Source organism: Rhipicephalus microplus, chromosome 3, assembly GCF_043290135.1.
Source record: "Rhipicephalus microplus isolate Deutch F79 chromosome 3, USDA_Rmic, whole genome shotgun sequence".
NCBI lineage: Eukaryota > Metazoa > Arthropoda > Arachnida > Ixodida > Ixodidae > Rhipicephalus > Rhipicephalus microplus.
In genome coordinates, this window is record NC_134702.1 from 228,906,276 (window position 1) to 228,930,417 (window position 24,142).

Genomic DNA, 24,142 nt, shown 5'->3' on the forward strand with positions numbered 1-24,142 from the left:
AGTAATCCCCACGTGGTCTCCAGTCGCCAGGATCTTTCTTCGTCACCATGTGGAGTGGCGACGGCTAGTTGCTGGAGGAAGGCCGCACAATGCCGAGTTCAAGCATGTGCTCAAACTCACGGCGGGCGATGGCGAGGCGTTCTCCAGATAGTCGACGGGGTCGTGTAAAAACGGGAGGTCCAGTGGTCACAATGTGGTGAGTGATGGAATGCTTCACCGGTGACTCTCTGGTGTGCGGCTTCGTGATGCTGGGAAAGTCGTCGAGTATTTTTTGCACACGGCGAAGCAGGTGTGAGAGCTCGCAGTCCCGTTGGCGAGGAAGTACAGAGTACACCGTTGATGGAGAGGCGGGTGCTGAGATCAATGAGGCGATGAGCATGCATGTCCACAGCAAGGTTGAAAAAACTGAGGAAGTCAACTCCAAGAACAGCTCGCCAGAAGTCAGCGAGGATGAAAATTCAGCGGAACGTACGGCGTAGTCTAAGGTCAAGTGTAAGAGAGCGTTGGCCGTATGTTCGAATGGCGGAATTGTTGATCGCTTGGAGTGGGCAGGTCTGTTCGTTGCGACAGCGATCTGCACACGAGGCGGGGATGACGCTAACCTGGGCTCCTGTGTCGACTAGGAAGCAAGCGCCAGTGATCTTATCAGAAACAAAGAAAAGGCGGCGTGACTTTCGACCAGTACTACTTGCCGCCGTCAGTGGCCGGTCGTCGCATTTCCTGACCAGGAGCACGGGTGAGTGCACTTGCGAGCCGAGGCACCGAATCGGTGGTGGTACCAGCACAAGGTTGAGGATGAAACTTCCCACGGCGCGTCGGGTGGCCGAAGTTCCGGAGAACGTGGGGGCGTCGAGGAGCGACTGTGTATCTGGAACCTGGATGACGGTCGACGATGCGCAGGTACAAAGTTATCGAGGTGCCTGACAAGGGCGTCAAAACGGTTCTCGATGCTCGCGAGCGCCGGGTCTGCAGCGGTGGCCGGTGGCGGTGTGGTAACGGCGTTGAGGCTATGTGCCCGCGAGTAGTCCGCCACTCAGTCAGCCATTTCAGCGAGTGTGTCTACTGGGACATCTCCTGCAGCTACGAGGACCGGGACCATGCTCTGCGGTAAGCACTGGAGGAACAACTCACGTAACAGCTTCTCCTCTTGAGGGGCGGAGGGGCCGCCAAGGAGCTGGCGCATGCGTCGCAGGAGCTGTGATGGGCGACGGTCACCGAGCTCTGTAGCCGTGATGAGCTGTTGGAGTCTGCTGTGTTCGGACTCAGACTTGCGGGAAATGATAGCTGCCTTCAACGTGTCGTAGGGATGGCTCGGGTGCGGCGACACTAAAATATCAGCTAAGTCGTCGGCTACGTCCGGAGGTAAGCAGGATACCAGATGCCAGTGCCTGGTCTGTTGGCTGGTGATTTGCCGTAGACCGAAGTGCGCCTCGACCTGCAGAAACCATGTGCTGGGGCTGTTGGGCCAAAATGGTGGCAGGTTGACATGTTGAATCGCAGCGACTGCAGCACCGCTAGGTCTGGCGTCTTCTTGGGCGTCAGGACCGATAGGATTGGTGGCAGAGCCGGCAGAATCAATGCAGGATGATCGGGGCTGTGTGTTCTTTATCGGGTCACCATTAACTGTCGGAGCTAACATGGGAAAGATCCAGCCCTGACAGCGTTCAGTTTACGAACTGATTTTTTTTATTATCACGCTGCACCCGCCGCGCGGCCCAAATGCCAACTTCATCTTCCTTGACGAGCGGCGCATTGAGGCGCTACATAAATATATATATATATATATATATATATATATATATATATATATATATATAGAGAGAGAGAGAGAGAGAGAGAGAGAGAGAGGGAGAGAGTAAATAATATAATATGGTATTTCTTATCGCTGGAACAGGTAGCTATTGTTTCCCATGCACGCTGGGATATTCTAGCATGATCATTTAATCTAGTATGCGAAAATAAATGGTAAGCAGTGACAAATGACGAAAATAGAAAGAAGGTAGTGTCAGTTTCTTATGAGCACAATTCACCCAAAAACTAAAAAACTTAGGTAATCGATATGACCTAGAAGTTGTTTTTTCGGCACCAAACAGGCTTAATAAGATATGTTTCAAACTAGCACGCAAAGTTTACATAGCAGCAAAAACTAATGCCAGTAGTGTACGATAAATCACACTACAAAGATTGTTAAATACACCCTAGTGGTCGCGTATGGCTAGCCGCTATCATGTGGCAAGATATACATCGGCCAGTCGGGTCGTTGCTTAAACATCCAATATTTTAAACATAAGCAATCATTGGTAGTCGACATTCATTCTCACATAAAGGCGCAGTGTTCTCAGTGAGGCTGCTCGCCACTGTTCGGTGATACAACTGTAGCTTTCCATCATGCGAACCTACTAACCAGAGAAATGGTCGAAGCCTTCCACATTAATAAAAGAAAAGATGGCTGCACTAGTCAGTCATCAGTGTCGCTAAGTAACCGAGAAGCCAGCTTCCTTGAAGGTCTTTAATTGAACTTATTGTTTACATGTGTCGCATTGTATTTCATAATGTTTCAAATTCTGATTCAGGCATGTGTAAATTCCCGCCAGAATGTTTTTGTCTGATAATACCCAGCACTGTTATTTCTTGTTTCATCCTAGAGTGTCTAAGCATAACTTACTTATGCAACCACTTGATGTTCGTGTGTACATGTGTCTTCTTTTCTTTTTTTTTGTTGAAAATTCTGTTTTTGGAAGGTGTAAATTTACGCCAATTCTCTTAAATATCACCTAAAGGTGTCTAAGCTTATTTTCTGAGAATACTATCACTTGAAAAAGTTTTTTTGCAATGATTCTATGTTCGTAGTTCTTTTCTGTGTAGCTAGGGATTTGGGCTATATACTGTTACAGAGATGAAAAAAGGAAGAGGAAGGACACAAGCATCTCAGTCCGAGTCAGTCCGAGCTCGTCTCGACGTGTGTCGTTCCATCCGCACTCGCACGCTTGCTTGCTCTGGGGGTTTGGCTGAAATCTGAGTAGCCTCTACTGAATTTCTTCTTGGATAGGCGTATCTAAAGCCTTAGCATTGATTAGCTAGTACCCTTCTGGCTAGTCAATCCAGACAGATGCCGCTTTCTTCGCCTGGACCAGGGACTTATCTCTGGTCTGCTTCTCTTTCACCGCAGGAGCTACCAGTGGACCAGTTCCTACGCAATGGCGTCGCTTCCGTTCCTGTGGCCCTAGTCCCAAGCAACGACGGAGTCATTAAGATGAAAAACCCTAAAGTGATCCAGTCGGAACTCAAAGCAGCGACAACTCACTATCACACCATCACAGAGGTCCGGCAGTTTGGCAAGGGAGGCATTGTCTGCTTTTCTCCTGACCAGCTCTGTGTCAAAGACTTACTTAAATGCTCGATGTTCGCTACCAATCCGGTGAGCGCCTTCATTCCTCCTCGCCTAGCATGCGTCAGAGGTATTGTCCGAGGCGTAGACATCAACATGACTCCAGCTGAGGTCCTAGAGATGTTCTCTGAGGCAGGTGCTATTGCAGTTTATAGATGCTCACGAGTTGTAGAACAGACAAAGATCCCTACTGAGTCTGTAATTGTCACATTTGCCGGGTCGATTCGCCCCACTGAAATCAAGGCGTGGCCTTTAATATTCAGAGTCGAACAACTGTCACCTCGTCCCCTCCAGTGTCAGAAATGTTGGCGCTATGGACACACTTTAAAAGGATGTAGGTCAGCTCCCAGATGCCGAAAATGTGGTGAGGCACATACTGCAAATGAATGCAATTGTACTGAAGAAAAGTGTTGTCTTTGTCATGAGCAGCACTGCGCAGATAACGCTAATTGCTCAGCCAAAGCGCGGGAGACTCAAATTATGGAAATTGTTGATCGCAGACGCTGTTCACGAAAAGACGCCATCGCTGAAATTCAGGCAAGAACCCAGGGATATGCTGGTGTTGCAGCCCGACATAATGCAACTTTAGAAGCTTCTCTTTCAGTGTCCATTGCAGACATGATTGAAAAAGCGATGGAGAAAGCTATAGATCGCCTGGCCACCACCCTTTGTGACTCCTTATCTCATATTGTAGCCACTCAGTTGACGCAAATATATGGGACACCAAGAGATATGAAGGATACTTCCCAAGACAACGTAACTCTCCCCCCAAGTGAAGCAGACGCAGAGCCATCTCCTTCAGGGGTACAGGCTGCAGGGCCCTCTTGTACAGACAACCAGAGGATAGGTGAAGACATACTAGAGGATGATCAGGATTATGATGATATGGACATGGACATCAAATCCCTAAAGCGCACTCGATCCCCTGTCTCCAAAAATACTGGCTCTTCAAAACATTCAAAAAACAAAAAATACCAGAAGGAGAACCTATCGAAGAGCGATTTTCTTAAAGACAGCATTTTAGATAAGGTAGTTGCCGAAACAATTCTGTCAAAATGATAGGTTCTATCAAAATTCTTCATTGGAACTGCCGATCTATTCATTCAGCTAGTACAGATTTATTGTATTTATCTTGTAAATTCAATCCAGACATTATTGCACTGCAAGAAACGTGGCTGTCAGCACATAATTCGTTTTACCTACCTAATTTCCGGTCTTTTCGCCTGGATCGCCCATCCAAAGGTGGAGGTTTAGCGTTCTTTGTCAATAATAAAATTAGTTCAAAGATCAAAACTTCGTACAAAAGTATATCCCCCGAATGTGAAATTTTCGCTTTAGACATCACCTTGCCTGGATGCTCTCCCTTCTCTCTGGTAAATCTTTACTTTCCTCTGGGTGTACAAGACACGCGATGTTTAGACATGGCTGTTAGTTCGTGGTGCACAGAAAAAATTATGGTTGGAGATTTTAATTCTCACCACACTAGTTGGGGTTTTAGGACTGATCAATGTGGACAACGCTTGTGGGACTGGTCTATAGACCATAATTTATCATGCCTCAACGCTAGAACTCCCACATTTATCCGAGACCGATCCCGCTCTGCCTTAGATTTGAGTTTTATAAGCTCGGGTATTTCTAGCGTATCTTGGACTACTCTAGACTGCGCCACCAACAGTGACCACTTACCAGTACTGTTTGAAATTTCTTGTCCCATTATTCCATCTTACTCCCAAGCTCGAACCTTTATCAATTATTCCAAATTTAAAAATGACCTAGAAGTTGCTTTGACTACCCCCACTGAAGACAACGATGAAAATAAAGCCATGAAATTAAGTGCGGTAATTAAAAGAACGTTCAAAAAAGCAGAATTTTCTATTGAGTCTGATACGAGAAAGCCTTGTAGTCAGTGGTGGAATTCTGAGTGCTCTCGTGATCATAGACGACGACAAGCGGCTTGGAAGCAGCTAATTCATAATCAGTCCCCCAAAAATTGGGCAGATTACAAGTTTATTGCTGCTACATTTAAGCGCACCGTGGCTAAAGCTAAAGAGGACTATGACAAAAAACATTTCGACTTTCTTTCCAAACCTAGAAATAAGAAAGCGTTATTCCGATATATGAGATCGCGCAAAATTCTGCCGTCTCTAGCTAACTCTGATTATGACAGGTTATCGACGGAAGAAATGACTAATTCGTTAGAGGCAATCGGAAGAGGTTTAGCTAACAGATTTTCGTCGACTTTGACAATCAACTGGCAAAAGTCCTCTATAAAGACTGACTACGAAAAAGTGACATTGTCCGAAATGTCAAGCGTAATTAGAAACTTACCCTCTTCGGCTCCTGGTCCTGACGGTATAACAGTTCCTATGATTAAAATTTTATTCCAGATATCACCCGGCGACGTCCTCAACCTTATAAACTATTCCTTAAGCAATGCCTGGATACCACATGACTGGAAAATAGCTAGAGTGATTCCCATATTAAAAAAACAAGGGTCAGGTTTTAACATTGACAACATCAGACCAATCTCTCTAACATCTCACCTGATCAAAATTATAGAGAGAGTTCTCAATAATAGAATAAAAGTTTGGATGGCTGACAAGCTAATATTGAAACCATTTCAAATAGGTTTTCGTAGCGAATGCTCAATTTGGTGTGCTCATGCCGACTTAGAGAGCCGAATACAGCTTGCCCGAAAAAGACGACAATACGCGGTACTAGTAACACTAGACATAGCTAAAGCTTATGATAGCGTTGAGCACTCAATTTTATTGAATTCTTTACACGAATGTGACTTTCCGCGATATATTGTTGATTGGGTAGCAGAGTTTCTAAAATCGAGAGAATTTTATTGTGCAAAGGATGGATGTCACTCATCTAAATTCAAACAGCAACGTGGAGTACCTCAAGGGGCGGTCCTATCTCCGCTGTTATTCAATGTGTTGATGAGCTCAATTCCCATTGAACGAGATATCACTGTCTACATTTATGCAGACGACATTGCATTTTTCGTTGCAGACAGTGACATTTATTCTTTGCATCAAAAATTGCAAAAGTACATGTATTCTCTTGAAATTTGGCTGCATTCAATTTCATTGTCTCTAAACATCAGTAAAAGTGCGCTCCTGGTGTTCCCTATAGCAGATTCTATTCAAATTTCAGTCCTTTATAATCGGGAACCGATTCCACAAGTAGAGTCTATCAAATATTTGGGCATTATTTATAACGAGAAACTTAACTGGAGCCCTCACATAGACTATAACGTGGCAAAGGCACAACGAGCTTCAGGCTTATTGCGAAGGTTGAGCAACAGAAAATATGGGTTACGTAGACACACCTTATTAATGATATATAAAATGTACATGCGCCCAATACTCGAATTTGGGTGTATATTATTTTCGGGTGGCCCTACGTACAAAATTAAACCGTTAGTTCTATTAGAGCGAGAAGCGTTACGGTTGTGTTTGCGACTCCCCAGGTATGTCGCTATTAATGTACTATATCAGGAAGCTCGCATACCAACTATTCTTTGCCGATTCCGTATCTTAACAGTACAAACATACTTGAAATTTTACGGCTTATCAGCGAGACGGTCTGCATATGCCTTTATTAGTGACCCCGACGCCTTCTTCCTCGCTCACTGGCCACGCTTTCGTACTCCCCAGATTATTTTTGTACAAAAGAAACTTGAAAGCATAAAGGTGGATATCAGATCGGTAATTGGAACCAAAGCATTAAATCACAATATTACGATAGAATGTGATGAAATTTTTCCCCCACTATCTAAGTTTCAATCTTCGAGTTACTTAAATGACAGGTTAGAAGACTACATAGCTCATGCGGAAATAAAGAACATAATAGCCACAGACGCTTCTGTGAATAAAGAAAAGGCAGCAGTAGGAATCGTCTCAGATTACCTCGGTTGGTCATTCTCGGTAAGACTACCAGACTTCACTCCGGTTTTCGAAGCTGAGCTCCTGGCTATTATTTTAGCGCTACGAAAACTTCCTTCAAACGAAGAGAGTGCAATGATAATTACTGATTCTCTTTCGCTGTGTACTACTCTCACAGCTTCAGAACAATCAAGAGCTCTAGCGACATTACAAACATTAGTTCCACCTCATGTGAAGTTCCTGAAGTTAGTCTGGGTCCCGGGACACTGTGGCATACGGTTGAATGAAATAGCCGATTCACTATCTCGAGTCACACTTGATGGCCCTGTGATCTCGGTACTACCAGAATCGGAACACATAGTGTCGATCAGATATAGAAAATGGGCTATTTATACGGATATTATGGAAAATATTACTAAATATACGGACTATCAGCACCTAACATACCCCTGGAAACCTCAGTGGAGTCAATCTAAAAAGTTAGAAGTTATTTTAACCAAATTTCGATGTCGTGTCCCTCCATTAAACTTTTACTTGCACAGAGCTGGTCTGGCGATATCCCCCCTGTGTCCATTCTGTGAAGAAACGGAAACAATAGAGCATTACTTTATAACATGTAAAAACTATTCATTAATTAGGAAAAGACTTTTAATTGTTCCGTTTCAAGCAGTAGGTTTAAATTTAACTGCAGATAATGTTCTAAGTTTCGGTGCCTTTAGCTTGGGACATTGCCACAGGAGCGTATTCGATGCTGTATGCAATTTCATTCGAGAATCAAAGCGCATGTCATAATAATGCCTGCTTAAATATATTTCTGAAGACACTTGTCTAATTTTGAATGAAATTTGCATATTCATTTGATTGTGACCGGGTGAGATAAGCTCGATTGTCTGGTCTACTCAAAATTTCTGTCTTCCACTGTAGTATTACCTCACCTTTTCTCTTCTTGATTCAATCTTCAATTATTTGTTTAGTTTAATATTCCTTTTTAGTTAATTATTATTTTCTATTACATCATTAGTTTTTTCATTAAGGATAAACCTTTTAATATATCTCATATAGGATACTTCTAGATTTCATGGCCAATCCCCCATAGTGGGTATGTGCCAGTGCGAAGGGGCAACAACAACAACAACAACAGCATCTCACAGGCGCGCGAGTGTGCCAATCAGCCACTGTTACTCTTGCCTGTGGTTTTTGGCCTGTAATGCATTTTGTACAGAAGTCACCAACCTCGTAACATATTGGCAAGAGGTGCTGGGTAACTATCAGGCAACGGAGCTCCGCAGCGGACGTGGCATGGGTTTTCCAGCCATGGCCAATGCTGAGCCGTCCGCGTCAATGCCTCCGACGAACGTGGCGTCGCAACTATACGTTTTCACGCCACTTAAGTATCCCGGTGCACTCTGCGGGACAGATGGCGTCGACGTTGACAATTGGTTGGCCATGTTCGAACGAGTTAGTGTGCCGAGCAGATGGGATCCCACACTTCATTTGGCTAATGTGCTGTTTTACTTAAGAGGCACGGCCAAGGTGAGGTATGAAATCAACGAAGAAGAACTCACAAGCTGGGACCAATGCCAATAAAAGATGTGAGAGGTGCGTGGCAAAACCGCCAGTCGTAAGATCGCCGCCAAAAAAGAATTGCCCTTCCGTGCCCATGCCCCGCGGATTCATACATCGCAAATATTCAAGACGTACTGGCCCTCTGCCGAAAGGCCGAAAGCGACATGACAGAAGGTGACAAAATCGGGCATGTCCTGAAAAAGATTGTCGACGACGCGTTTAATCTGCTGATGTACAAGGGTTGTTCCACCGTGGACCCGATCATCAAAGAGTGTCGTCAGTTCACCCGACTTCCAAACACCGCTGCAACATCAACTTGCGAGGACCAGTCCGCAACACAACGTCCGTCACCGCCGGGGGGCTGACACGCATTGTTCGTCGCGAACTGAAAGCAATGGCACCCTCAGCGTTCTATTCGCGCAGTACCGATACCACTCTTGTTACTGTTCCTCTTGTTCAAGCCATCGTGCGCCAGGAGCTTGAAAACATCGTAGTGCATTCCGTGTGCCTTGTCACCGCGCCCAGAGTCAGCGAACGCCCTTTCGTGATGCCCTCCTCTGCCCGACGGTTTTCTACACGCACTCGCAACCCGGCTGAGTGGCGAACTGCAGATGACCGCCCTGTATGTTTCAACGACCACCGCGTTGGAAATATTGCTCGTTACTGCCGCAACACACGGTCATCGGCACCTCGTGCAACGACCAATATGGCTCGTTTCGACGGTACCGCCCGCACGTTTTCACCTGCCCAAAAGTGCAATGCCGTTGACCATTCTCGGAACACTTGGTACAGCCGCTCGGCTTCACGTGGGCACCAGTCTCGTTCGCCGCAAATACGTCGCCCAGCGTGCCGTTCACCGCAGCCACGGCGCTTCTCGTCCCCCGTGGCTTCCGGCCACATCATCCCGGAAAACTGAAAAATGCAGCCCCCGGAGGTGGTGCTGCATTGACGACTTCCGCAGCAAATCCTCTCTTCGTTGTCACCAGAGGAAATGTAATAGACGTTGAAGTAGACGGCGTACCTCCATGTACAGGAACTTGTAGACACCGGCGCAAGCATTTCTGTCGTGAGTTCAAGCCTACGCAAACGTTTAAAGAAAGTTCTGACACCAGCGGCTGCACAAATGCTCCGTGTGGCCGATGGCAGCACGCCGATGGTTTTCGGTCTGTGCACTGCCCGCTTAAATATAAAGGGTCACACTACTTCATTCATTTAGCCGTGATTGACCACTGTCCTTATGACGTTATATTAGGTCTGCACTTCTTGTCAAATCATTCTGCTCTTATCGAGTTTAATACCGGCGTCCTTCAGCTAGAGCTGCCTCAGATAGTCGCTGAACCCCACACTGAACCGCGACGCCTGTGCTTTTTTTTATTAAATGTATGTAAAGAGAGGTTGGTGCCAATGCGTGGCGCCGGCCACTATTCTTCTCTTGCACAAAAGTCGACATCGCACATTCAGTAGCAAATACAAGGCTATACATATGTACATAGCACAACACTTACACAATGAGTTCACGTTTTTCCACACTGAGTGTCCACACCACACAGCAATGAGTCCACACTGCGTAGAACCGTGTGCGCACCACACTGAGTTTGTAAAAAACAAAACAAAAGAAATCCACACAAGTAATCACGCCAATTTAAGTGTTCACACAAAAACGTGAAAGTTCAATAAAACGTGTAAGGTGATCTTGTCGCTTAAATACTGACATGTTTTCAGAAAAGTTTTCCCAAAAATATCGTAGTGAAGCAGGAAAATACTGTTTTGAAACATACCGCGGTTAACATTTGTTTTTTGTTAGGTACTTTTGAGCTATTTCTGTTTCGTCCAGAAAGTGAACGACTGCACGTGCTGCAGTGGCTTGTAGCTTTCCTTTTGGCCATGGACCCAAGATTTTCGCAATTAATGGACGTCGCTTATCCAAAGAATTGAGTTTTTGAAAAAGGTTCTTTCAAAGTACGTCATGAGTTTTACAAGGCAGAAGAATATGCTCCACGTCTTCTTGAGCTTCTCCACATGAGCAGGTGGGACTGCCAGCTCTCCTAATTCTATACAGGAAAGCCTTCGTGTAGGCTGTACCAAGTTGAAGCCTATGGATGACTATATCTACCGATCGGCTAACCTTTAACGGAATATTCAATTCTATACCGGGATCAATGTTATACAACAGAGAGTTCTGCGCACCATTTTCGAACCAGGTTTCCTTAGACAGTTGACAGCTCATCTTATTTATAACCCAACGTACATCGCTCATCGATAGAGGTAGCAATGATATATTATTTTCTTCATGTGCTGCACGTGCAATGTGATCAGCTATGTCGTTTCCTGTGATTCCACAGTGGCTTGGCACCCACTGGCACGTTATAGTATGGTTTAAATCTTTTGCTACAGCGTACGTCCTCTGTATTTCATATGCGAGCTCACTAGCTTTGTTTCCCAAGCTGATTCCTTTTAAAGAAACTAATGAGGACTGTGAGTCACTGATAACTACCCATCGAAGTGGACCTGGCTGTAAACATATAAAGCGTAAAGCACAGAGTATTGCATAGAGTTCTGCCGCTGTGGATGTTGTGAAATGGCTGAGTTTAAAAGCTTTTCTCGCTTGGTATGCAGGTACGAAGAATGCCGACGTAGACCTTTGATTCAGACATGATCCGTCGGTGTACACGCGAATATATTCTTCGTAGTTAGTATGAAGGTGTGTTAAAGTTAATTGCTTTATTACGATTATGGGCAGATCGTTCTTACAATTTATTCCCGGAATCGAAGTTATATCTTGAATAGAGAGTCACCATGGTGGGTGGGATGCACATGGAGGCCAGTATTCGTGCGTAGGCAGTAAACTCTTGAATTCTAGTATATTTTTATACATTCTTGCAGCTGATCTCTCTTGAATAGCTCGGTATAGGGGATGATTACCATGTTGAGTTGCCAACCGAAGATAATGCCGGCAAGTTTCCGTAAATCTAATAGCATGGAAAGTCGGTTGATGAGACTCCGCAATTGCTAAAGCACTGGCAGACGCTCGTGGTACACGAAGACATATACGAAGGCTTCTGGACAACACTCTTTGAATCCTCTCCTCTAAGTTACGTGATATCCCATGTAAAACCGGGGCAGAGTAAGCTATTCTTTTTCGAATTATTGCTGAATTTACACGCAATAAAAAAGAACATGAACTACCCCATCTGACTCCAGTCAGTCGCCGTAGTACATTGATTAGGGAGTTGACTTTGTCCTCTAATGATTTTATCTGTGGTGCCCAAGACAGACGTCTGTCTAAAATAACCCCTAAAAATTTGTGCTGCCGCACAAACTGTAAGCGCTGAGAGTCTATCTGAAGTTTGAATTTCTTAAGGCATTTTCTTGTGAACGGGAGTACAGATGTTTTCTCATGGGAAAGAATCATGCCTCTGCTCTTAAAAAAGCCATTGATTATTGTCAGCCCATCCTGAAGTTTTTGCTGAACTGCTTGAATGCTCGTGTCTGAAGCCCAAATGCACAGATCATCTGCATATATGGAATATTTCAAACTAGTAGGTAAGACATGGGATATTTCAGCCATAACCTAATTAAATAAAAATGGGCTTAGTACGCTACCCTGTGGGACTCCTTGACTAACTTCATGCTCTTTACTTTTACCGTCAGCCGTGTCAATGAAGATTTTCCTGTCTCTTAGAAATTCGGCAATCCATCTTAGTGTCGTGCCTACTATACCCAACTGGATTAAACCGTGTAGTACACGAGCGTGGCTGGTTGTGTCAAATGCTCGCTTTATATATAAAAATACTGCAACGACGATCCTTCCACAGCTCCTCTCATGGTCTACATAAGTTACAATGTCTAGAATGGCATCCATGGTGCAGCGGCGTTTACGAAAGACTGCCATATTTTCTGGAAGCACGTTCGTACACTCCACCCACCACTGAAGTCTAGCGTTTATCATCTTTTCCATAAGTTTACAAAGACAGCTAGTCAGGCTCACAGGACGGAAAGAATCTATGGATAAAGGCGTTTTTCCTGGTTTGAGAATTCGGACCACTCTTGCAACTTTTCAGGAGGGTGGAAGGTACTCTGTTGTCCATGCATTATTAAATATCTTCAACAAAGTATATGTGGCCACAGGACCCAGGTTTTTTAATGCTGCATATGTTATTCCATCAGGACCAGCTGCTGTCCTCTGTCGGCACACTGCAAGAGCATTATTTAATTCTTGCAGTGAAAACGGAGGATCTAGGTCATCATGATGTGTATTGAGAGAAAAAGTAATCAGTGCTTTAATATCCCCAACAGACTTAATGTACTCAGGCGTGTGCCCGGCTGCACTAGGTCGTGTAATATACTAGCAAAATTCGTCCGCAACGGTTGTTTCCGGTACATTCTTCACTAAAGCTAAGGCTCTAAATGGTTCTTGATGTGTTACTGTCCCACTTAAAGAGCGTACAACATTCCATAATTTTGACTCGGGTGTAAATGGCGTTAACGAAGTGCAGAAATCCCGCCAGCGCTTTTTGCCTAGTCTATCCAGTTGTCGTCTCATGCGGTCATGCGTTCTTTGACAGTCGCGGTAATCTTCAAGTAGACCCGTGCGTCTGTATTTTCTTTCAGCTCTGCGGCGAATGGCCCTAAGTCTTTCGTGTTCAGCGTCTACTCCAACGTAACCTTCAGGAATTTTAACGAACTTGGAACACTGATTTAATTTGTTTTCTATGAGTGAGACTAAGCTGTCAGTGTCAGTAACAGTATCAGCTTGATGTGATATGTGATAACAAAATGCTTGCCAGTTATCCTTGCTGAGGGCCTATATTTAGTAAAGCGTAGTTTTGGATGCTGTATTAGGATAGGTAAATGATCACTACCCCTTGTTTCAATGTCTGTTCGCCATGACGCCCCAGATGCAATACCATGTGAGCAGAGCGTGAGGTCTAGGCAAATCGAGTAATTGAAACCCCGTAGGAACGTCACTGAACCGTCATTTAACAAGCATAATCAACTATCCTGAATTGCTTTTTGTAGGTCCTTTCCGCGACGATCGCAGTACGCACTTGCCCACATGACATTGTGAGCAATGAAATCTCCGCAATATATCACAGCTTTCGTGTACATCCGGAAAAGTGCTGTCAATGCAGAAAGCGAGATATTTGTGGAAGGCTGGAGATAAACGCTGACTACTGTTATATTTACTTGACCAAATCTAACCTCACATGCTACATATTCTGGATAATCTGATGATGTAACATTCAACTGTACTGATAGCAGATCTTTTCTCACAGATATCATCGCTCTGCTCGGTCCTGTAGATCTAGAGGACATATACACAACGTAGTTCGATAACCGAAAAGTGATGTCTACCCCGGCCTCTGCGGTCATGCGGTCATGACATTACACTGGAAAGGAGCTCTGAGCCACAAATTTTCTGAAGCCTGCACACTGGAGGCGAATATTATTCGCATTCCATTGGAAGATCGCGACATTTTGATAACAATTATTCATGTTTTGCCTGCGCAGTGACTGTTGTGGCAAATTGTAACACTACCTGTTCCATCGACAAGATGGCTTTGACCTCAGGAAGGTTGTTAGCCAGTGGGATCGCGGCTAGTATGGCTTTTAAAGCCGAGAATAACATTGGTATGACAATATCAGCTATCGACACAGAGGAGTTTTCTGGTTGCGTTACACTTACTGGACGTGATGTGCTAGTGCTTTCTCGGATGTTAACCACGTGGTTACTTTTCCCTTGAGGTCCCTCCTGAGACTCTTGTCGAGCGTGCTGCTGGCTTGTTGATGTCCCCGAACTTTTCCCTTGCTTTCGTTGTCCTCTTGCAGCTTGCGCGTACGTCATTACATGGTCCTGGCGTTTAGGTGCTTGCGGTCGAGGAGGCCGCGCTGGGTTCATGGTGTTCATGTTAGGCTCAGGCGCGTCATGCTGTTGCGTGTGACCGTAGATGATGTCATGTTGATATTGAACAGAAGCCGCCTTGTTCTGTGGGCATCCGGAGAACGACGCAGCGTGGGTACCCTTTGCAATTGGCACACTTAGGTAGTGTTATCGATTTGCAGTCCTTGTGATGGTGGTCTTCGGCGCATATCTTGCAGCGCCTTGTTCCTCGGCAATTTTTTGCCAAGTGTCCGAACCTCTGACAATTATAGCAGCGTCTTGCTAGGCCCAGATATTCCTCAACTGGATGGCTTGTAAATCCAAGGAATACTTTCTCTGGAAGAGGTCTGTCATATCTGAATTCTAAAATCACACTTCTCAGTGGGTGCGATGCTACAGTGCCATCTTCTTGTCGTATGTAACGAGTCTGGCGTCTAGCCGACATCATTCCTGTCTCTCTTAAATATTCTGTAAGTTGTTCTTCTGTGTACTCTAGAGGCACATGTCTGATTTTGCCTACGTTTCGCGTGTAAGACTCCGGAATGAATGGCTTCACCAGCAAGCCAGCCACCTGCGCACAAGACAACAAGCTTTTAGCTGATGCAAGAGAGCTCACGGTGACTGAGAAACTTCCATCTTTGTTCACTCGGAAAGAACGCACTTTCTCTTTAGCAAGTGCAACAATTTCCGAGGTTACAACGTTAGGGTTTACTTTCCAGAAGGTTCTCGTTTCCTCTATTGGTCGGAACACCACTGGAATTCCCTCAAATCTACTCTTTTTATATGCCACTTGAGTGAAAGGATCTGCTTCCTCATCAGATTCAATATCTTCATCAGTAAAGGAGTAGATCGATGTCCCCTCCTGCCTGTTGTCCGTATGCTCTTCCACTCTCACCTTTTTCGCAGAGCTTCCTTCGTTTGACATGTCCTCAGGTTTCCTCATCGCCTCCAAAACGAGTGTTGGTGCCCTGATGTAAGAAACCATGGTAGAACCAGGTTGACTCACGTGCTCGTCGGTTCCGAAGCCACGCTGTGGTAAAGGTGGTCCTTGCCACGCTGGCACATCCTGACTGGTTCCGTCCGCCACGATGACGGTGAAACGTCAGCGTTCAGTACCGCCACGCCACTCTCTGCTGTCAGGCATCACAGCTGATGTTGTTCTCAACACTGTAAATAGATTTTCACGGCCGGAAAAAACCTAATTTGCAGGAGCACAGAAAGCAAAACAAACGCCTGTGCTCTCTTGAAGATGTGCAACTGTCCCCTCAGGCAGCCACCTACGTCGTTTTGACCGCACAGCCACAGGTTCCTGATGATCAATATGTCTTCCTCTCGCTGACGTTCTTTTGAGCCGCAACATCGCCATTCCCCTTACGCTTTTGACTGTCACTGACAGCTGTAACTCTCTACCACTTCTAAATTTCAGCTTGTGCCCTCAAGTGCTTCCTCGTGGCATGTTCTTGACCAGCGTATCTAATGCTTACGAATTCGAAATAGCGGCACTCACCACCGAGATTGATTTACTTCAATCTCCTGTAGCTAATAGCACCTGTTCTCTGCTAAACAGTTCCTCGAACATGATTGCACCCGCCCTCAATCCTACGCAAGCCAACGACATCTATCGCCTTCTCGCGTTATACCGACATTATTTATTTCGATGACCGACCTCAAGGGCGAACATCCATCGTTCAGCACCGTATAAACACTGGTGACGCCAGTCCTATTCGTCGACGCCCCTATCGTGTGTCCCCCGCTGAGCGCAGAGTTATCTAAGTGGAAGTTGACATAACGCTCAACAAAGGTGTCATAGAACCATCAAGTAGTCCTTGGGCCTCCCCTGTCGTCCTGGTGAAGATAAAGAACTGTACCTGGCGCCTCTGTGTCTACTATCGCCACCTCAACAAGAACACGTGAAAAGACGTATACTCGCTACCACGCATCGATGACGCGTTGGACTTCTTGCATGGTGCTACATACTTTTCGTCTATTGAGCTTTGGTCAGGCTACTGGCATATTTCTGTCGATGAGATGGACCGCGAGAAGACGGTCTTCATTACACCGGATGGTTTATACCAATTTAAGGTCATGTCTTTTGGACTATGTAACACCCCTGCCTCATTGGAACGAATGGTGGACACTCTCCTGCGTGGTTATAAGTGGTCTACTTATCTCTGTTACCTACACGATATAATAGTCTTTTCATCTACTTTCGATAGCCACCTGACCCGTCTTGCTGCAATTCTCGTAGTCTTCACATTAACACGACTACAACTCAATTCCAAGAAATGTCAATTAGGCCACCTTCAGATTGCCATTCTGGGCTATCTTGTAAACGTCAATGGCATCCAACCAGATCCCAAAAAGATCCGCGCCATCCGTAGCTTTCCGGTGCCCCGTTCTACATCCGACGTCCAAAGCTTCATCGGCTTATGTTTGTACTTTCGTCGTATTGTAAACTTCGCCGACGTTGCCAGGCCACTCACACATTTGCTGAACAAGGATACCACATCCTTATGGGGCCCTCAGCAGGCTCAAGCGTTCACTGCTCTCATCGGCTACTTAACTGCGCCTCCCATACTAGCCCACTTTGATCCTTCTGCTGCCACAGAAGTTCGCACCGACGCCAGTGGCCACGACATCGGTGCAGTTCTCGCTCAGCGGCACCACGGCAGGCAGCAGTGCGTGATAGCTTACGCCAGTCACCTGCTTTCTCCACCTGAAAGGAATTCTTCCATTGCCGAGAGAGAGTGCTTAGCTTTAGTTTGGGCCGTCACCAAGTTCCGGCCATATTTATATGGTCGCATGTTCTCCGTCGTTACGGACCACCATGCCCTCTGCTTGCCGACTTCTTTGGAGGACCAGACTGGACGTCTGGGCTGCTGGGCTCTGAGGCTCCAAGAATTTTCGTTTACCGCCATCTGGAAGTCTGGCCGTTTGCACAAAGACGTAGAATGTCTTTTTCGTCGTCCGGTGGATTCTCCTGATTCCGTTGCGCCTGACCTGGAGAGCAGCGTAATGGCGTTTACTAACATCAGCGATATGCGCACTGAACAACGACGGGATGAGTCAGTGCACACTATCATCGACGCCATCCAGTCTGACAGCCATGACGCTGAATGCCGTATGTTCGTGCTGCATGACGGCATCCTCTACCGCCGCAACGTCAGCACTGAAGGCCTTGAGCTTCTGCTTGTCATTCCTCGTCATCTACAGCCTGCCATACTTGAACAAATTTACGACGCTCCAACGGCGGACACCTCGGTGTTTCCCGCACATACGACTGCGTGCGATGTCGGTTCTTCTGGCCAGGACTGTACCGCAGCGTGCGTCGATATGTCGCCACTTGTGACCTCTGCCAGCGCCTGAAAAGACCTTCTTTGCTGCCAGCTGGATATCTCCACCCAATTAAAGTCGCCTCTGAACCATTTCATCGCGTGGGACTCGACCTTCTTGGCCCTTTTCCGACGACGACACTGGGAAATAAATGAATCACAATCGCCACAAATTTTTATGTTTTTAATTTTATTTATATACCCTAAAGGCCCATATGGGCATTGCTTCGGGGTAGTTAAAATACAGCACGGTTATGTGCAAAACAGAAATATTTACACAGAACACGAAAAAAATAATAGAAAGATAAATGCAGAAACAAATTTCGCAATAAAGAAGACATAGTAATGCAATGTAGCACTCAGTATGGCATGAAACGAGGTGTGCGATAACTTACGTAATATCGGCACCAGACCAAACGAAAGAAAGCCACAAAACATTATGGTTCTACATTCCAAATCTCCATTAATCTGCTAACCAACGCGTCGTGATCACGCACAGTTACAACATCACTTGATAGTTTATTCCAATGATTAATCGCAAGAAATAATGTTGAGTCACGAAGGAAGTTAGTACGGGCAAACATGGGTTGCATTTTGTAAGCATGATCCACACGCGGAAAAGTGCGATGATCCGGTTTAATCTTTGAATGTAAGAAAAATGACTCACTGAAACAATGCGACCCGTTACGCGATATCAAAGGCCATGCCAACCAGTAGCGTGACTGACGTCGCGGATTTTCTTCTTCATTACGTCATCTTACACAACGGTGCACCCCGACAACTGCTTACGGACTACGGCTGCTCTTTCTTGTCCAAAGTTGTCGACGACCTCCTTCGATCGTGTGCCACAGCGCATCAGCTATCTACCGCCTACCACCAACAAAATAATGGCCTGACTGAACGTCTCAACCACACGCTCACGGAGATGCTTTCAATGTACGCCTCTGATGATCATCGTGACTGGGACACCACGTTGGCCTATGTGACTTTCGCATATAATTCCTCTCGACATGACACCATGGGATTCTCACCTTTTTATCTTTTGTATGGTCGCGACCCCATATTGCCATTTGAAACCACTTTGTCTCTCAAGCCATCTGCTTCCGAGTACGCTCGTGAAGCCACTGATCGGGCTCACATGGCTCGTCAAGTCACCTGGTCCCGTCTCACCAGGTCACAGGATATGAGAAAAGCCCGCTACGACCACCGCCATTGTAATATAACGTTTGCCCCAGAGGACGACGTGCTCCTGTGGTCACCGTGTCGCCGTGTAGGTCTCTCTGAAAAAACGTTTGTCATGATACGCAGGACCCTACCTAGTCTTAGGTCAAGTTGGTGATGTCAACTAGGAAATAGTACCATAGCACTTCCATATGTCACCAAGTCCGTCACTTGTTGACATTGCCCAAGCTTCGCGCTTGAATCCCTACTTCAGTCGTACTTTCCCGGACTCGCGCCGGGACCGAAGAAGTACGACAAGGTCCGGGAGTCCTGTTACGGAGGTGAAAAAAAGAAAGAAGAAGGACACAAGCAGCTGACAGGCGCGCGAGTGCGCCAATCAGCCATTGTTACTTTAGCCTGTGAGCTTTCCTCTGTAAATGCATTTTGTACAGAAGTCACCAACCCCGTAACAATATGAAGTGCTGCTTCTGAAATAAAATTATTTGCGAGAGGGGCGAGTGTCGTGTTTTCTTGTCCTCTATGCCCCTATCGAAGTTGCGCTACTACGCAATATGTTGAAATGGTAAGCAGAAAGCTGCATTATTAGTCGAACTGGCTGAAAATAATGGTGAGTGTGATGAATAAATAAAACGCTTAATTCTTTGGGTGTGATGACAACTGCAGCTTCGGTGATACAACTGGCTGCAAACCTGCCTACGTCTCCTGTGTGGCTACCAACACCAATAGGAGATTAGTCTTTCCTATAGCACTACAGGGTCGCAGTTATGAGATAGATAGATAGATAGATAGATAGATAATGTATAATGATATACATTCATTATATGTATAGATAGATAGATAGATAGATAGATAGATAGATAGATAATGAATGTATAAGGATATACATTCATTATATGTATAGATAAATAGATAGATAGATAGATACTGAATGTATCATGATATACATTCATTATATGTATAGATAGATAGATAGATCGATAGATAGATAGATAGATAGATAGATAGATAAATAGATAGATATATAGATAGATAGATAGATAGATAGATAGATAGATAGATAGATAGATAGATAGATAGATAGATAGATAGATAGATAGATAGATAGATAGATAGATAGATAGATAGATAGATAGATAGATAGATAGATAGATAGATAGATAGATCTAGCGTGCAGAATGGTGGGAATAAGCGAAAACTTTCCGCACCAGGATCTACTCCAGCCAACAGATTCGCTGGCAAGGGTTGTCGCGGGGCTCCAGCAACTTGCGGAACAGCTTGAGGCTGAACTGGGGCGAAGACTGGTGGCCCAGGCTGATATTGCAGATGAGCCAGTGGCTGAACTCCCGGTGCGGGCTGCGGTGCGGGCGCTGCGTACGGCGCCTGTGGTGGAGCCACGTACGGAACTCGTGGTGGCAGAGCTCCCGGTTGTGCGGTGGGATAAGCTTGCGGCACTGCACAAACGAAGTGCAAGCCTTATGGTAATCGCATTTTCGCAGTAAACTACTACTACTCAGCTAAGCTCGCCATAATTTGTTTGAAGGTCGGCAAAGAAATTGTTCATTCACCATAGACAAACCGAAAGCGAAAGCAACCTTCTTTTTTTCTCATCATCATCAGCCTCACTACTTCTCTCCAGGGCAAAGGCCTCTCCCATGATCCGCGAATCAACCCGGTCTTGTGCTTTCTGCTACCATGTTATAGTTGCGAATCCTTGATCTCATCGTTCCACCCGAGTTTCTGCCTCTCCTTCGTGCGTTTGCCTTCTCTGGGAATCCAGTCAGTTGCCCTTTATTCGCTACACCAGAGAACACTCTGTGCGCTGGCAACACTGGTCGAAAAAAAACAAAGACGGTTGCGTCTAAAAGGTTGAACGCGGCACTTTCGCTTCGCACATTGCTAAAGTTATTTGATTGCGAAGTTGGATTGCGCTGCTTCATAAGTTTTTTTCGGCATAAAGGGTTTCACTCGCCAAACGCTGAAAAAAAGTGGCGTTGTGCGCGCAAACATCGAGCCTCTTCAGTCAACCGCATCACATTTACTTCGGGTTTAAGAACCTGCATAGCAAGCACGAGGTTGAAGAAGACAACTGCTTATGTGTAACAGGCCTCTCCGAAAGGTGCTAACGCTTTTGCGCTCCGTCAACACTGCTACAAGCAAGGCCTCAAAATCTTTCGAGCTAACTATAGTACGCTGTGACTCGGCTGCCGATTGTATCCCATTGAGTTCAATTGTCCCGTCAAAAGCTGAATATGCATGTCGTTTACTTCATTACAGAACAGAACTATGCCTGGGCCAGTGTATCTTCATCTAATCCAAATCACAGTTTCGATTGTAATAGGAGGGCTTCTTAGGCTGAAGTGTTCTAGGCCCGTGTGCTCAGATTTGGGTGCACGTTTAAGAACCCCAGGTGGTCGAAATTTCCGGAGCCCTCCACTACGGCGTCTCTCATAATGATATGGTGGTTTTGGGACGTTAAACCTCACATATAAAATCAATAGGAGGGCTTCTTTCTTTTCGTTTGCGATCCATGTTATCAAGTTTCTAATGAATAAGGTCGTGTGATTTTGAACATTCGCTTGCTTGCCTTGGCAGTAGGTGAGATATAAAGGAGAAGGCAGTAGGAAATATACAAAGGAGATACGGAAAAAAATGTATGCACGCTACGCCCGCGTGACCCTCGTGCGCGCGCTTGTGTGCTTGTATATGCACTTAAACGAAAAAAATATGTTCGGGTGTATGTAATAAAGCAACTTAGTTAGAAACTGGGTAGCATTACGACTTGCACAGAAAACAAACACATGTGGACAGTACACTCACAGGCGTAATGCATCCGATTTCATGACGCGCTTGCTTATATAAATGTACCTAAACTCTGTGACTAAGCAAGCCTGGTTATTGATATGAATGGACACACGCTAAATAATTCTGTACTCGCCAAAAATAAATAACTCATCGCAGCGGAATCGAGTAGATAAAACTACCAAAGTGTCCGTCACTACCTTTCTAAGGCACCCCCCCCCCCTCCCCACGGTGGTCTAGTGGCTAAGGTACTCGGCTGCTGACCCGCAGGTCGCGGGATTGAATTCCGTCTGTGGCGGCTGCATTTCCGATGGAGGCGGAAATGTTGTAGGTCCGTGTACTCAGACTTGGGTGCACGTTAAAGAACCCCAGGTGGTCGAAATTTCTGGAGCCCTCCACTACGGCGTCTCTCATAATGATATGGTGGTTTTGAGACGTTAAACCCCACAAATCAATCAATATCTTTCTAAGGCGTAAGTTTCTGATTTGCGCTGTTTTCCACGCGTCATCTGCATCCTTCGGGAGTAATAGAACTATACGTTGCCAACTTTCTACCTCGATGCCACGCGTTGAGGCACACTGCAATGTTCCTTGCACATCGCGTTCTTCTCTTTCAGACTCGCGAGTGCGGCATAGCAAAAATAGGACAACTATGCGGCCGCTTCTCTATGCGCGCATTGTGGTAACATATTTTCTTTCAAGATTGATTATGTCAGTGCCCTTTCCAGGTGCGGCCGCTAGGTGGGGAGCGCTTAGTTGGAGTCGCGAAATGACCAGCGGTTATCCTGTCTACGTGCTACGTTCCCAACCCATGTCCATTTCTTCTTCTTGGTTTCAAGTATGATATATCCTTAACCCCAGTTTGTCACGTGACCCACTCTGCTGTCTTCTTGGGCCCTAAGGTTACACCTATTATTTTCCTTTCCCTCGCTCGCTGCGTCGTCCTCAATTTAAGCTGAACCCTCTTTGTAAGGCTCGGGGTTTCCGCTTCGTAGGTAAGTACCAGCAAGATGCAGCTGTTATATACCTTCCTTGTGAGGGTTAGTGGCAGATAACCATTTGTGCTTTGAGAATGCTTCCCAAATGTCATTCACTTCATCCTTGTTCCTCTGCTTATCTCACTCTCACGGTTTGGCTCTGCAGTTACTACCTGTCGTAATTAGACATACTTTTGTACAACTTCCACTCTCTATCCGCTTATTGCTAAGTCGTGTTTTCTGCCCAGACAGTTGCATAATACTTTATTTTTGTGCTTATCAATTTTGAGACCTACTCTTCTACTTTTCGCATCCAGTTCAGTAATCATGAGCTGTAATTCGTCACCTGAGTTACTCCGCAAGTCAACGTCATCGGCGAATCGCAGGTTACAAAGATACTTTTCCTATCTCTTATCCCTAAATCTTCTCAATCTAGGAGCCTGAAGGCCTCCTGTAAACACGTGGCGAATTGCATTGGAAAGATCGTATCTACGTGCCTCACATTTTTCTTTATTGGGTTTCTGTCGCTTTTCTTATTGAGAACTATGGTTGCTGTCGATCCACTGTATATTTCTCCAAGTATGTTTACGTAGGGTTAGTCGATGCTCTGCTTCCATAGTTCCTGCATTACTGGTCATGTCTCGGCTGAGGCAAACGCCTCCTCGTAATCTAGGAAAGCTATATATAGAGGTAGGTTTTATTCCGCGCATTCATATGTTACCTGAACGAAAGTATGAATACAATGTATTATGGAGTAGCCTGTACGAAATCCTGCTTGGCCCTTTGAATGATGAAGTCTAATATCACCTTAATTCTATTAGCCAATAAATAATGCTCAATACAATAGCTAATAGAGTATCAGCTAATGAAAATAGGTTCCTCTGGGTCATTATTGGTATATAGTGTGTAGATAACGAACAGTGACCTGATCTACCTGTCATTTTTAAACTCTTTCCCTTCTCTTTCTTATGGAATAAAATTATGTTGGCGTTATTCCAAGATTCAGCTACACTTCCTGTCTAGAGACACTTTATGTGTAATGTGGCCAGTATTTCTGGCACAATTATTCCGCCACCTTTCATTTTATTTCATTCCATTTATTTTACCCTCAATTGCACATAGCT

General features: G+C 45.4%; 1 protein-coding gene across 1 annotated transcript in view; it reads right to left on the reverse strand.

The window, feature by feature from the left end:
- Positions 1–24,142, reverse strand: part of LOC142803154 (uncharacterized) — a 169,370-nt gene that overhangs the window by 127,859 nt on the left and 17,369 nt on the right. The window contains exon 2 of the mRNA XM_075888253.1: positions 20,448–20,693. Coding sequence (XP_075744368.1) covers positions 20,448–20,693 — 246 coding nt within the window. The remainder of the gene's footprint in view (positions 1–20,447; positions 20,694–24,142) is intronic.